The sequence below is a fragment of the Clupea harengus genome, chromosome 9 (assembly GCF_900700415.2).
Source record: "Clupea harengus chromosome 9, Ch_v2.0.2, whole genome shotgun sequence".
Classification (NCBI taxonomy): Eukaryota; Metazoa; Chordata; class Actinopteri; order Clupeiformes; family Clupeidae; genus Clupea; species Clupea harengus.
In genome coordinates this window covers 1589601-1604941 of record NC_045160.1, presented here as the reverse complement: position 1 = coordinate 1604941, position 15341 = coordinate 1589601, and the positions used below count along the sequence as shown (strand labels likewise).

The 15341-nt window shown below is 42.9% G+C and overlaps 1 protein-coding gene across 1 annotated transcript in view; it reads left to right on the top strand.

Moving 5' to 3' along the window:
- Positions 1 to 15341, top strand: part of mtus2b (microtubule associated tumor suppressor candidate 2b) — a 51826-nt gene that overhangs the window by 32768 nt on the left and 3717 nt on the right. Inside the window, exons 8-15 of the mRNA XM_042708789.1 lie at positions 320 to 603; positions 6500 to 6566; positions 7062 to 7276; positions 8566 to 8671; positions 9009 to 9082; positions 11018 to 11116; positions 14301 to 14420; positions 14714 to 14811. Of these exons, the coding sequence (XP_042564723.1) occupies positions 320 to 603; positions 6500 to 6566; positions 7062 to 7276; positions 8566 to 8671; positions 9009 to 9082; positions 11018 to 11116; positions 14301 to 14420; positions 14714 to 14811 (1063 nt within the window). The remainder of the gene's footprint in view (positions 1 to 319; positions 604 to 6499; positions 6567 to 7061; positions 7277 to 8565; positions 8672 to 9008; positions 9083 to 11017; positions 11117 to 14300; positions 14421 to 14713; positions 14812 to 15341) is intronic.

Genomic DNA, 15341 nt, shown 5'->3' with positions numbered 1-15341 from the left:
GGCTCTAAATGTTGTCACAGAAATGTGTGTGTGTGTGTGTGTGTGTGTGTGTGTGTGTGTGTGTCTGTGTGTGTGTCTGTGTGTGTGTATATGTGGACAGGGAGTAACAGAGAGACAGAGAAAAAAGGTAAGCAAGGGAAAGAGACAGAGAGAACCTGTCCATGTTTATATGTGCACTGCCTGAAGATAGCCATGACTCAGCCAGCCATGGCGGATCCTCTCTGCTGATTCACCCTCAGCACGCCTGGCCAGTGTTCAGCAGACGCACACACCTCACATCTCCATTCTAAACACCAAGACTTCCGCGTCTCCTCCTCAGTGCGTCAGAGATCGGAGGCGGAGCGGGAGCGTGAGAAGGAACGGGAGAAGGAACGGGAGAAGGAACGGGAGAAGGAGCGGGAGCGGGAGAAGGAGCGTGAGAAGGAGCGTGAGCGTGAGAAGAAACGGGAGAAGGAGCGGGAGCGTGAGCGCGCCCTGGTGGAGAAGCTGAAGCAGCGCTGTGAGGAGCAGGCCAGGCAGCTCCACAGCCTGCAGGTAGAGCTGAGCAGGGCCAGCCGTGGCCTGGAGGTGTTCGCCATCACCACCCAGCACTTCTGCCAGAAGGTAGGCCACAGCTACTGCTGTAATCCATGCACCATGACTAGCATTAAGACTAGCCTATAGGTCACTGCTATACAGGCACTGTAAGGAAGAACTGAGTGTGAGTGCCAATATCATTTCACTAGAGGGCATAGGCTGGTTATTGTTGCCTTTGATGAAGAAAGAGACTTTCTTTGATGAAGAAGAGGTTCAGAGACTTTAAAGCAGCATTAGGTAGTTTTGGTAACTAGATCAAAAGCATGCAGAACCTTGCAAATGCTGCCAACAGCCCAGTTGGCACTGATAAAAGCTTGCTAATATGCTAACCGATATGCTAATCTTTTAGCGATAATGTTGCCGATTGTTGTGCTGATAAAACTTTCCATATAACTACGTAGTGCATAGCCTGGATGGCTTGTGAGAACGACAGGTGTGTTTATTTGTCCTTCACATGACCATATACCACCAACATTAATTTGAAGATGATACCAACACTAGTTACCTAGAAAAACATATCTGAATCGTTGAATAGTGCTGCTTTAAATCTCTTCATACGAGTTGTCTATGTAGGTAGGTCTGCCGTTTCAACTGTCGGCATGAATCCCCTTGGCCAGCCTTCCTCCTGCCATAATCCTTGAGAGCCGTTTTCACAGAGAATGTGCTGCTGTCTTTGAGAGGGATGTGCTTCAGTGTCGGTGAGGATGGCAGTTGAATGCCCACTGCACCTGACAATAAGAGCCTTAGTATGGGGCAGAGAGGTTGAACAACCCGTGGGAAGGCATCATTTTTTTGAAAGAAGACCAAAGACCAAAGACATAAAACCCCAGCTGGCTCTACACCATAAAGCAAAGGAGTGCAACAGATTCTACTTTATAGTTCCTCTCACTGAAGACATTTTGTACTGAAGCTTCAAAATGCTTGATGCTTCAAAATGTTTCCTGTATCCTGTAGGTCACCCATTACTGTTCACACGTGTCACTATCAATAAGAACAATGACAAATACAAAATGAGTTTCCAATTTCATCTTTAACATCTAAACATGATTATTATTCTCTCATGTTAGTTCATTCACATTGACATAATATTGCATTAGCTCAGTACTAAGTGCACTTACAAGATGATACACAACTGATGTGACCTCCATTGCAGTCACACTCAACAACGTCAGAGATGGCATGATTGTCTCATGGTAGGGAAAGGTCTCATCAGCAGATGGGAGCGTGGTTCATCTGATTAGGCCACCTGTCACAGCTGGATCTGCCCAGCTGTCAACTCACATCTGCATAGTCTTCAGTTTTGCAACATGCCAATCTCTGTCTCTCTAGAAATGCTGACCACCTATCTTCCAGTCAGACACCATTATTAACATTACTTATTCCAAAGCAAGTTAAGCAGGTGTGCGGGCTCCATGGAATTGGGATTCTAATAATGTATCATGCATTAGCACATTTTATTATTATTATTATTATTATTATTATTAACATTATTATTTATTTATGGGGACTAAAAGAAAGCTGTGATTAAAAGCATGGCTATCATGTGCATTGCTCACAGGCCTCTGTGTTCTCTGGCATACTGTAACTGCACAAAGGTTAGGCTACAGTCAGCACTTCAGGTTCATGACCCTGTTGGCACGGAGATGTCGGCAAGGTTTAGCTGCAGCTGCATTGTTGTAGACGTCCTGTAGGCGTCCTGTAGAAATTAATGTTTGATCACGAATGCATCCAGTTCCCTCCCTTTAAGGCCATAACTAACGAACCTTGTAGAGATGTTGGTTTCAGAGGGATATGTGTATATGAGTTTCACATATTAGAGGGAGTAAATCCTAGTGGGCAGAGGCTCCTATTGGCCTGTGTGGCTCTCATTATGCATGTATATTACTAAACCTGCTAACTAAGGAAAACAGGACTTCATTAAGACCAGATCACTGATTATATTGAGGGCTAGTCACCTGTAGCATCCATTAGCCTTAGGCTTGATTGCATTGACCAGGCTGTTGGCCTTGCACCGGGCGATTGTTGCAGTAAAGCTTTTTAGGAAATCGTTCACGTAGTGGCTGTCTGTGTGGCTTTCTGTGTGTTTGTGGTATTGTAAGCAGTAGATGTCATTCTTGGGTGTGGTTGAGATGGATGATGTGTGTTAATGCAGTGCAGAGAAACAGGTGACTTGCTGTCAGGGATGACGTCTCACATTTGCAGACTTGTCATGTGTACGAAACAGCATTTTAGTTCCTGCTCCTCACTTGTAATACATTATGCATTATTCACTCTGGGAAATATGGGACTTGAGTCGCTTTGTTTAGTTATTTATGTGATGCTGTATGACTCAAGCTTAAGAGTCCAATAATGCAGACAGTTATCTACTCTGTTTTATTAGGACTGTCAGCATTTATGATGCATGTTTCCACAACTAAAGATGAGAATTGTTTTCCTGGAATTGAAAAATCAATCAATTTTATTATTGCATTAGAAATTTAATTGGCATCCAGATGTTTGGAAATACACAATGGCTCTATTAACCCCTGTGTCAGTGCCAGTGTTACTTAGTGTGTGAATTTTAACAATTAGAATTTCTATTAGTTCTGTCAGTAAACAATCTTTTCTATGTTTATAATTCCGACTAAAACCTCAATCTATTCCAAACTGTTATGTGTAAATATGTGTAAACAGGAACCAGCAGAGTTTGAGTCATCTTCGGGATGCTATTTCCCTCCAGTCGGCAGTTAGAGCTAAGCTCCCGGCAGTCTTCGGGCAAAATGTCCTGAACGTAACCCCAGCAGAGGACTCTCTGATGGGCATAACAAATTTGATTAGCCTCCCTCCAGGCTCGGAAGGCTTTTGCTGTGATTGATCAGCCGTCTCTGAGCCCCTGAGCCACACCCAGAGTCCGTGCCCTTCGCTGAGTGGTGGGGGGTGACACAGAAGTCAGCGTGATGCCGGTTGGGTGTTGGTCATCGGGTGTTACGGAAAGAACCGGAAGACTATGGCACATGTTGGTTTGGTCATGGTAGCTGCCATTTAAGTAGTGTGGGGACATTTCTGTGTCACTTGCTGTCAAAATCTGAAAATGATACCTGGATATAGTACTGATATGTTACTAAATGAAACATTCCTAACGCACCTTTAGAATTTTGTGTAGTAAACGTATCTTTTGATTTGTGATTAAGTTTTCATGGTATAGGTTTGTGAAGACAGCTTATTAAAGAGGTCTAGAACTATTCTATTCTTTTAATATCCTAGTAAATGTAGCTGTAAGTGCTGAAATACACTGTGTACTCCTGTACCTAATTAAATACACTGTGTACTCCTGTACCTAATTAAATACACTGTGTACTCGTGTACCTAATTAGGTAAAATCATCATTTAAGCATGTCTGGCTTTGTGTGTGGTTATGTATGTATGTCTGTGTGCATGTATGTATGTGTGCAGGTATGTAAATGTGTGCAGGTATGTAAATGTGTGCAAACATATTCCCTATAGACAGAGAGAGAGAGAGAGATAGAGAGAAAGCGGGATAGAGAAAGAGAGAGAGAGAGAGAGAGAGAGAGTGAGAGAGAGAGAGAGGGAACATGCTAGTAATTCAATCCCATATTGATCTGATCCCTCCCCCCAGTCTTCTTTCTTCTGTTCCCTCGTTGACAGATGAGCCTAAATATGTGTGTGTGGGTGGGGGGGTGTGTGTGTGTATCTAAGTTTGAGATCAAGGGATATCACGAGATTGTGTGCGCATGTGTGTCTGTGATGAAGATGTGTGTATGTGTGTGTGTGTGTTTGTGTGAGGGAGGGAGGAGGGAGGAACAGAGGGGGTGGCTCCAGGAGAGAAAGCATACCCGGCGTTAGTCATTGTTCCAGGAGGGTACCATATAGGACACACACGCACACACACCGAGACACAGAGGTGAGGCTATTTAAACCAAAGCATCCTCTAGCTGGCTATCACTCTCCCTCTCTCACCCCCTCTCTATTTCTGTCTCCGCTTCCTCGTTCTGCCTCGTCCTTTTCTGTGCTGTCAGTAGCTCTCTCCTCCATCCCCTCTCCCTCCCTTCTGCTCTCGCTGTGTGAGTCTCTCTGTCAGCATTGTGTGTGGGCACAGCCCTCCCCTGTGCTCTAGTGGTGGAGGAAGCTGTCTGCTGGCCTAGCATGGGTCTGACATGCTGTAGCCAGAGACTCCACCCTCCCTGCTGTCTGGATGCCACGGTAACGGCAGCATCAGCACCAGTAGCAGTAGAATCTTAGCCGGCGCAGGAGAGGATTTCCTTTTTGGTTGTGTGGCTGGTCTGTGCGTGAGTGTCAGTTTCAGCTGTGTGTGTGAGAGAGAGAGAGTTTGTTTGTGAGTAGTAGAAGTGTATTAGGTCAGCTTGTCTTTGTTAGCTGTGTGAATACAGTTATGTTGAGTCAGTAATCTTTGCACTCAGTGGGTAAGCTTTGTGTCTATCTAGCAATGCAGACTGCAGTGCCCTTACATAATACAGCCTGAACCATCATGTGCATTTGTGTATATGGATTTGTGTGTGTGCATGACAACATGTGGTTGTGAAACTAAAGCCTGGGCTTTGTTGTGACGGAGCACAGATCTGGTTCTTTGATATCTTAAGGAAGTGGTGTCTGTTTCATGCTGCTCGCGCAGTCCAGTGTTACAGTTACAGTAATTTTCCATAGTCCTCCCACAGAGGCTCCCTAATTGTTCCCTCCGCAATAAAAACCTGTAATTGATGCTGTAAATCTCTCAGCTTCTCAGATCGTGCTTCGCTCAGCTGGAGCCACGTACACATAGAGAAGTGTTTGGATTGTCCTTGAGATGGAGTGTGTGTGTGTGTGAGGTCTAGTGGGGACAGGACAGGTGGAGGAAGAGATGGGGAATAGTGTGATTTACAGTAGAGTATCCAACATGGCTGATTGGGGTGGTGCAGACTGGAGGCTTCTCTGGAGTTGAAAGGTCACTAGTGTCTGTAGGTATTATGGGATTGTGACCTGAATGTGTAGTGAGAATGAGAACGTCAGTGTGGTTGTCATGGAGCTGACACTCTCACTATAAATTGCTGAGTCATGCTGGTTTGTTTACCATCAGGCTAGCCTTGGATTAGTCAGCCAGTTAGCAATGCACTGGCAAAGTTGATCATGATATCTGTGTTCAAGTCAGGAAGAACGTTTAAGCTTATGTTGAATCCCAACTGATGTAGGAATACTATACCGATGGTGTTTTGAAGGAGGGATTCTTTAATTCTTTAAGGAATCTTATTCATTTGTTTTTGTTTTTAAGGTGCAGTATGTACGATACAACTTGGTATCCATTTAAATGAGTGCATCAAGAAAGTACAACATTTTACAAAGCCTTTAAAGTTCAGTGATTAGTTCAGCCTTAGAATATTGTGTTACTCACGTGGTTTATGGGAAAACACTGTCTGGTGTGGCGGGAGTACTGTAAATGGACTGAAAATCAATAGTCATAGATCATGTAGTAGAATGGGCTGCTGTGAGGATCACTTCTCTGAACTGTGAGCTAAGACATCCATTGTGAGGGAATTCCATCATAAGACTGATGCACAATGTTTCCACTGTTAAGGATGGTGTACAATACATTCAATCCTACTCGTTTTTAGGTTTCGCTTTTGTTGAATGTCTGATATGGTTATCTTGCATATGTGGCTCTTTCTCCTACAAGTAAAACCAATATTGGAACCCAAATAATTATCCAATCATAAAACATTAAGTACCCAATGTAAACCCAAACATAGAATATTAAGAACCCAAACTATGTGTAGTCTATACAAACATAGAATAAAAGTGCTTAGATTAGTGATGTGACTAACATGAGATGAGTATATGATAGTTCATATGTAAAGTTAAATCTACATGTGCTGTGTGTCCAAACATCCCATATGAAATGGCTCTAACCCTTGCATTGTCTGGTGTGTTGCAGAATGAGAGAGCCAGCGTGAAGGAGAGGGAGCTGTCTCAGGAACTGGGTCGGATCAGGGATGAAGTGGGTAAGTGTGTGTGGTGGGTGTGGTGTGTGTGTGTGTGTGGGTGTGGTGTGTGTGTGTGTGTGTGTGTGTGTGTGTGTGTGTGTGTGTGTGTGTGTGTGTGTGTGTGTGTGTGTGTGTGTGTGTGTGTGTGTGTGTGTGTGTGTGTGTGTGTGTGTGTGTGTGTGTGTGAAATGAGTCATGCTCTAGGTGCTCTGGGACAGAGGGACATGTATTATACATAGAGGTTGGTTAGACATGGCTGTTCCCCAGAGAACTCTGAACTCATCACAGAAGCTTCCAGAATGCACACGTCAGGGTCAGATCGTAAATGAAAAGATTTCTCTTTCACTGTCCACTCCTCCACCATCTCTCCCTCCCTACCTTTTGCCCCACTTTCCCGCCACTTCTTTTGACCCCACACCCCTCCCCTCCTCATCCCCCCTTTACTCTCTCTCTCTCTCTCTCTGTGCCCCTTTCATCCCTCTGTCTCCCTACTCCCTCTCTCCCCTGCTGTAGCCTGCAGCGTCGCTGGCTGGGAGCGCCTGCGAGGGGAGAAGCAGCAGCAGGAGGAGCGCTTTGAGCAGGAGCTGCGGGGCCTGCGGCAGCGGCAGAAGCTGGAGCTGAGGGCCCTGGAGGAGCGGCTGAGCTGCCACCACCGCGCCCACACCCAACACCTCCACCACGAGCACCAGGAGCAGCTGGACGAGCTGCGCGGCCAGCACCAGGAGCAGGTGAGGACAGACACCACACACACACACGCACGCATACACACACATTCTCTCTCTCTCTCTCTCTCTCTCTCTCTCTCTTTCTCTCTCTCTCTCACACATACAAATGATCTCTCTCTGTTTCTCTCTCTGTGTGTCTCTCTCTCTCTCACACACACACACACACACACACACACACACACACACACACACACACACACACACACACACACACACACACACACACACACACACATTCTCTTGCTCTCTCTCTATGTCTCTCTCTCTCTCTGTCTCTCTCTCTCACACACACACACTCACTCACATGAATACACACCAAGACCAGTGGGAAAAGGCACTATAAGAGGTACTGCAATGATTTTCAGCAGCTATAAGAAATAAGATAATACTAATAATGGTGTGGAAAAAAATCTAAAATAGAATAGCCACAACAACAATAGTAATCATCATCCTTGCCATCATAATTTCTTAAAACAATATTAATCAAAGAGTTCATATACAAATTATGATATTATATTATATTTATTCATTTTATTCTAAACTGTTGTGTTGTATATTTATGTGTAAGTACATTGAGAGCCATTAAACCCGGAGTCAAATTCCTTGTATGTGTAAACTCACTTGGCCATTAAACACAATGCTGATTCTGATAGTGTAAACAATTAATATTTATCTTCTTTTGATTCTAAGCACTTTGAGAGGGGAGTGACATTAGAAATGAAACAAAATGCAACAGAATGCAACTGTGGTAACTGTGGAGACCATAGCTAACTATAGAATTGGATTCTAATTCTATGATGCCACCCATTCAACACTTTAAAATTCTGAGTTCTAAATAGTATGGCAGTAGCCTTGGCTCCTATTTGCCATCATGTAGCCTTCCATATGCTCTGGATGTGTTTTATTATTTGTTGTATCACCAACAATATGAAACATCGTGGAATATCAACTTCATAATCAGGAAGGCCCCAAGCTAAGTACAAATTTGTTTCATGCACATAGGTCAGCCACACACACGCAGTTACAGAACGAACATCACCTACGTCACATCACATATGTCACATTACAACATCACATATGCATACATAAGGCAATGGAGAAATTCAAACATAACATGTTATGATGCCACCACCACTACCCACTCCACGCTGCCAATTCTTCCATGCACCCATAGAATTTAGAAGACAGTGATAAGAATCGTGAGTAACTTTGTTCTAACTAAATCTCTAGACAGTTGATAACTATTGGAAATGATGTTTTTCCGAGGCTGACCAATGTCTGTCTTCTGTTAGCTTGAGGAGATGAGTGATAGCCATGAGGAGGCGCTCCAGGAGATGGAGGAGACCCACAACGCCACCGTGGCCACCCTTCAGGAGGAGCACGGCAGGACCATCCGCAGTGAGTCAACGTTCCCTGGGCCAAAGGCAAAGCCTGAGGAGAACAAAATGAAATACTTTCAGATATTCAGTCTGTATATGGCAGTCTGCCATGGAGGCTGCAGATCCTATTGGGGACAGTGTATAGTTGATAACAAAAATGCAGCAAGCAAACTGAAATTCTCTTTTGCACATTTGTAAAATGTATTCGGTATAATGTCACATACGTATATTTCATAAGATTCATTCAAAAGTCCACCACTTTAAGGGTTTAAGTTATACTATATATGGTCATAAATGCAAAGAGATGTCAAGATATGTTTTAATTCTTGCTGTTGTCACTGTCCTCATCTCCACAGATCTGAAAATGGCTCACGAGCAGCAGAGGAAGTCTTTAGAAGAGGAATTTGAGAAGCTAAGACTGTCCCTACAGGTAAAAGTCCACCGTTCAACTAGACAGGTCGTAGTCAGAAAATCAATGCTTCTTTGAGGTACATATTCATTCGAAGGAAGAGAATGGTAAAAGATTTTTAACTTGCCCAGTGAAATGATGTTATAATTAAAATCAATGGAAACAGAAAACAGTATCATTTATATGAATGTATATCCTTTGTTTATAAACATTTTGTAAGAAGAAAGTGATCTCTTACTTTACATATCCACGAGAAAGGTATCATGAAGCTGCAGGTGTCTTAAAATGCTGACTGAGTTCCCTCAGGCAACTTAAAGAAAATCCATGTTGGAAATTATTTATTCAAAGTTAAATTTTAACAAGCCAGTTGTCCGCAACTGAACTCTTTGTGTTAAATTGAAATCCAATGCCCTACATTGCCAATTATGTAGATCATTTACAAATACCTTAATATACACAAAACTCCAAAATGACTGGACAGTTATATCACATATTTGTAGCAGGAAAAAATGATAGCGGGCTCTGGGGGTGTCAACACCAACTAAACTTGGTTTGGGCGACAAGAACAGACACAGCCAAGTGAACTTACCCTATTTAGGGTTGCTAGCATTTACTGTCATGCTAAAATTGGCCACTTTGGATGTTTCTGATAGATGACTCCCGCATCGTAGAAATAGGACAGTTTGATTTGGCTATTATGTGTCTGACCAAAAGTGTGAGATTTTCCATGACACTATTAAGGAAGGGGGTTCTTCTCCACCTCACTTTCCCTTCACTCTCCTTTTACAGTCATTGTTCTGTTCCCATTGGTTCACTGGTATGAAGCAATTGGGTTTGTGACTCACACTTATCCATAAAATATGTAGTTCGATATATTTAATATGTTATGGATTTATTTGTTTTGGGAGGGGTTTTGTAGGGGTGGGGGGGATTCACCAGAATCGGGGGGACGTGTCCCCCTTTCCCCACTATTTCCTACGTCTCTGACTGAAGCTATTTTGAATATGTTAAATAAGGATGCTACCTCCATCCCGCCGTCACCGCCACGCCCTAGACTATAGCAGGGGCCCCCACACGCCCTCCAGGAGTCTCACCAGCGGGGCCACAGTCACCCCTACGCGAGCAAGATTGTTGCTGTAGCTTTGGTCATTCCTTTCCAGTCGCACACCAGGTCCCATTCTGTGGCCAGTGTGCTGGAGAAGGAGCTGTTGTCGAACACCCACCCACCCTGGCACTGAACCACAGGGAGGTGGGTCATGTTGGAGGAATCATTTAAGAGGTGGAGCTGTGGTTCGGGAAAGATCTGATAGGAGGACAGCTCTCCATCCTCCTGTGATGGAATGCTCACAGTCAGTCTCTGCTCCGGAGTCAGGTTCTTCAGACCTCCTTCCGTGAAGCGAGTGCCTGCTTGCACTGTGGATCAGTCACTGTAGACTGTGCAGTTCAACAGAACTGAGTTGTTTTAGTGAGGCATTTCTGTGGACATGAGATAGCAAAGGTTATTTATAAATTACGAAACTGTATGGGAACATCTATTCATTCTGTGGGTGTGTAGTTTATTAACCCATAATTGACTGTGTTTCACTCAACCTTCCCTACTTGTTTGTCGTTGCTTCTGTATATAGATATTCACCTACATTAAATACAGTTCATTATGGCCTTGTTTAGCTATTTGTAGCTATTATAACAACAGTGTACAATGTAATGGCAATTTGAAATGGAGTTTTGGCCCCACTTCACCCTGTGTGTGTGTGTGTGTGTGTGTGTGTGTGTGTGTGTGTGTGTGTGTGTGTGTGTGTGTGTGTGTGTGTGTGTGTGTGTGTGTGTGTGTGTGTGTATGCACTGGGAAAAGTAGGTAAAATATTGTCCAACATGTCTTGAATTTCTGTGATTTCTCAAACATAAATGTACTGTGCAACATGTATGTGTGTTAATGTAGCTTTTTTTGTTGGGCAGGACCAGGTGGACACGCTCACGTTTCAGAACCGGAGCCTGAAAGATCGAGCCAAGCGCTTTGAGGAGGCGCTGAGGAGCAGCACAGATGAACAGATAGTGGTAATGTGTTCTAATCCATGAAGTGTGTGTGTGTGTGTGTGTGTGTGTGTGTGTGTGTGTGTGTGTGTGTGTGTGTGTGTGTGTGTGTGTGTGTGTGTGTATGTGTGTCTGTGTGTGTGTGTGTCTGTGTGTGTGTGTGTCTCTGTGTGTGTGTCTGTGTGTGTGTGTGTGTGTGTGTGTGTGTGTGTGTTTTTTCTGTGACAATTACGAGCACCCTTCAGCAACAGTGCTCACTGGGATTTACTGAAGTCCCTAACCTAAATGTGTGTAGTAAACATATTAGTCAGTATGTGAGAATGGATGAGTGCAACAATCGTCGAGAGGGATACCAGCCTGCTTCTAAGGCCCTTGGCCAACACACACACTAGGCGCCTTTTAATTGCTGAAACTAGCGGGCCATTTACGGCATATTTCGACAGCAGCAACCACCCCATAGGACCTCTTTGAGGGCCGTTTTCAAGGGAGAAAACTCCAGGTACTTCTGTACTGCCCCACTGCTGGGTGGGGTTTAGAGTGATGGTTGACGCTTATAAGTTAAACACAGTTACGAAGTTTATTTAGTTGTTATGAGTTTGAATTTTGAATTTTTTTTTCTTGTCCAGAGGTGCACCCTCTTTCAACTATTATAGGCTTGTGTTGTCCGTTTACTCTGCTGCTGAGAAGCCTCTCGCTGCAACTACTCGCTGTTGCTGAGCTACAAATCAAAACACCTAAATTGTTAGGCTACAACAACTTTTAGGTCAGGTGAACTGATTCATCAAAGGGGGAAAACAGAACCCAAAGTCTGCAAGTGTGTGGATGTTTATAAAAAAGTTTGCATATGTCTTGCATATTTATCACTACTATATTGTGACAATCTGGATTCTTTGGCAACAGCCTTTTATTATGACACACACACACACAGTACAGATTGAAACTGAAACTGACAAGGCATGGAGGGGAAGCACATAATTCACACTGACACTCACATTTACAGTAGACAGATGACATTAACTAACCCAGGAAACTAACCGTCATACACTACTACTAGACATGAAAGGGATGCACAACCTGAATGACAACAAACTATCAAATACAACAGGCCAACAACCGAGGCATGCCGGGGAACCCCCAACACGCTACAATATCGAGGCCCGTTTAAAAGTAAATAAATGACATTATTTATACATTTCAAGTCTACACTGCGGGTAGATCGTTAAATTTAGGCAAGTGGGATCAAGTGTTTAACTGTGAGCAGATCTTTACAGCACCGCATTGCATCATGCGTGTTCTGAGGCAATTGGCATTGTTTGCCCAACCTCATAGGTGTTGTTGTTAGCCTGTAGCCTATGTTACATTTGCTGAACTTTACACAGTTAACTCCAAACAATTCAAGTCTATAGAGTTGAGGGGTAGACAAGCTTGCTAAATGCAGTCTGAAGATGGTACAGTGGTAGAAACAAAAAAAAGGTACAGTGTGTAGTTTAAGGGGCATCTAGTGGTGAGGTTGCTGAATTGCAACTAGCTGAATACCCTTCCCTTTACAAGTGCGTGCGAGTACCGATGGTGGCCATCAAATGGCATAAAAACACGAAAAGCCACCGGAGATTTGGTTTGTCCGTTCTATATGTTATATTATTGGAATACTTTATTCCATTTCTACTAATGGATTGCACTAATAACTACACACTGTAGCCTTTTAAAAAATGTTATCAAAAGATAAAATATTTTATAATTACAAAGTACATGATGTAGTAATTAAAAGGTATAATTATTTGAAAGGCACAGTAAGAATAATAAGTGCAAGTTTTGTCTGTTGTTGTTAGTTTGCCGTTGAGTGAAGGTTGTTTTAGTGATTGCATTGATATGGCTGGTGAAAATGAGATTGGGGTCTATGAGAATGGCAATTTCAGACTCGGTCTTTGGTTGGTTTTTTTTTTAGCCAGAGGTGTCTACTAATGCTAATTATCCTCGCTTTAATGCCAGACACAATAATCTCTGTTTTGTCATTATTTAGTTGAAGAAAATGAAAATGAAAAAGTCCAGTTATTAATTTGCTCTACACATTGACACAGGGGGTCTATTGGGCTGTAGTCACCTGTTGAGAGAGACCGATATGTCTGTGTATCATCTGCATAACTATGGTAATCTGTGTTAATCAATAATCAATAGAATTTGGCCCAAAGGCATCATTTAAAGATTGAACAGAAGAGGTCCGATAACTGATCCTTGGTGGACTCTGCATGCCATGGCCACTCTATCCGATTCATAACTTCCAATGGTGACAAAGTAACTCCGGCCTTCTAAATAAGACCTGAACCAACCAATTAAGGACTGAAGATCTGAAGATCCAGAAAGTCCTACCCACTTATATGAAACGGATAGTTCCGGTCCTTGATTATGATTGGCTGAGCCGCGTTCAAAGTTGGACTATACTCTGCACTCGCACATCTGTGACTGCATTACATCCGTATAACAAAATGTCAGTCAATGTTGTTGTTAATTTCGATTTACTGGGTGGGCTAAGCTTGGATAAGTGGTGAAAAGAGATGGACAGGATGGAGGACAAAGATGAAAAAGAAAGGAGACACACTGACATTAATGAGAGCTGGAAAAGTCAAGAAATGAAGCCAGGACCATCAAACAGACTATGTGGTCCATTTGTGGTTTTCAGACATGGGGTTCATTTAAATAATAACGATGGAAGCCTTGCATGACTGTGGTAGGCTACGCTGGGGCTTTGGCTGAGATACCAACCTATTCACGACTGTGTCTCAGAACCGCATAGATGCGTCGCAAAAAGCCACTCTCCCTCTCTCACACACAAATCCCATTAATGTATCAGGTGAAAACAACATGACAAAACATTTTCATTCACGCTCAGTCTTCCATAATGATAAAGAAACATGTGTGTATTCCCACCCAACTGTAGCCTATTTAACGGGATGCTATGGAGCTCGAACCTCCACGAGGTGTGTAAAACGTGTGAGGCCAGCTATCTCTAGCTTAGGGAACCATCTTAACAGTTGGCAGTTGTATACTGGTGTTTTGTTTACATTTGTATACCCATGCATAAGTATATGTGCAGTGTACACTGTAGAGGCCCAGGAATTCATTCAAGCATTTATTTGCCGCTAGGTTTTGAAGTTCTAACAGTAGTCCACTGATGAACATGTGCTTACACCTAACCTCTCTGTAAACATAGGATGCTTTGGCACCATACCAGCACATTGAGGAGGATCTGAAGAGTCTGAAGGATGTTCTGGAGATGAAGAATCAGCAGATCCACGAACAGGAGCAGAAGATCTTAGAGCTGGAGAAAATGGTACCCTTTAAATGGAGATCGTTAATCATTGTTTAGCCATGACTGTCTAACATGAATCTGCAAGTGAGAGCATATTGTGGCAATATATTCATGTTTTTTGCCTTTGTTCAGTGATTACATAGATCATTAGCTAACAACATACAATACCTAACAAACTAGTGGCCCTGAACTGTATGCCTATAATAACCATGTTCCCATGATTAACTAAATAACATAATATGTCCTCTGGGTATGTAGTATATTTATTGTTGAATTTAATGTTGCACTCTGTGTGCCCTTGTTTTTTTGAGCAGGCTCAAAAGAACGTGGTACTGGAGGAGCGTGTGCAGGTCCTACAGCAGCAGAATGAGGACCTGAAAGCCAGGATCGATAACAACGTCGCCATGTCCAGGTGTGTGTCAAACATCAGTTGTCTCAGCTTATTTACATTATTCTCTGAAGAATCCAAACAGAACACCAAAATCAGTAGATCATAGACAGTTCTTTCAATTGAAGGGTCACCCTTACATGTACTGGTGTATATTGCCAATATGTAAATGTCATGCACTCTTACAATCATTATCACTATCATTAATCAGGTAAGCAGTCCAAACCAGTGCAGCAGTGAACAATGTTTTTTTTTTTTTGTGACTAGCAGTGCCCTGTGTTTGTTTGACCTTTTTTTTAACTCTAAGAGTCTCTTAGATAACTCTGTTTTTCTTAGTCTGTTACCTAGCCTACAGTAACAGGCCAACTGGTAATGCCAAAATTTCACCTATTTTTTCTATCAGTTTTGACCCTCGTTTGACCCTTCTCAGCACTTGGAAGTTGTATTTTGGATGTTCAGAGAAGGCTAAAAAACTGGCTAACTTTTCATTCCTGTTATCACTTCAATAGCAATTTAAAGATAACAATGTTGACCCTGTTTCTTCACCCTTAAAC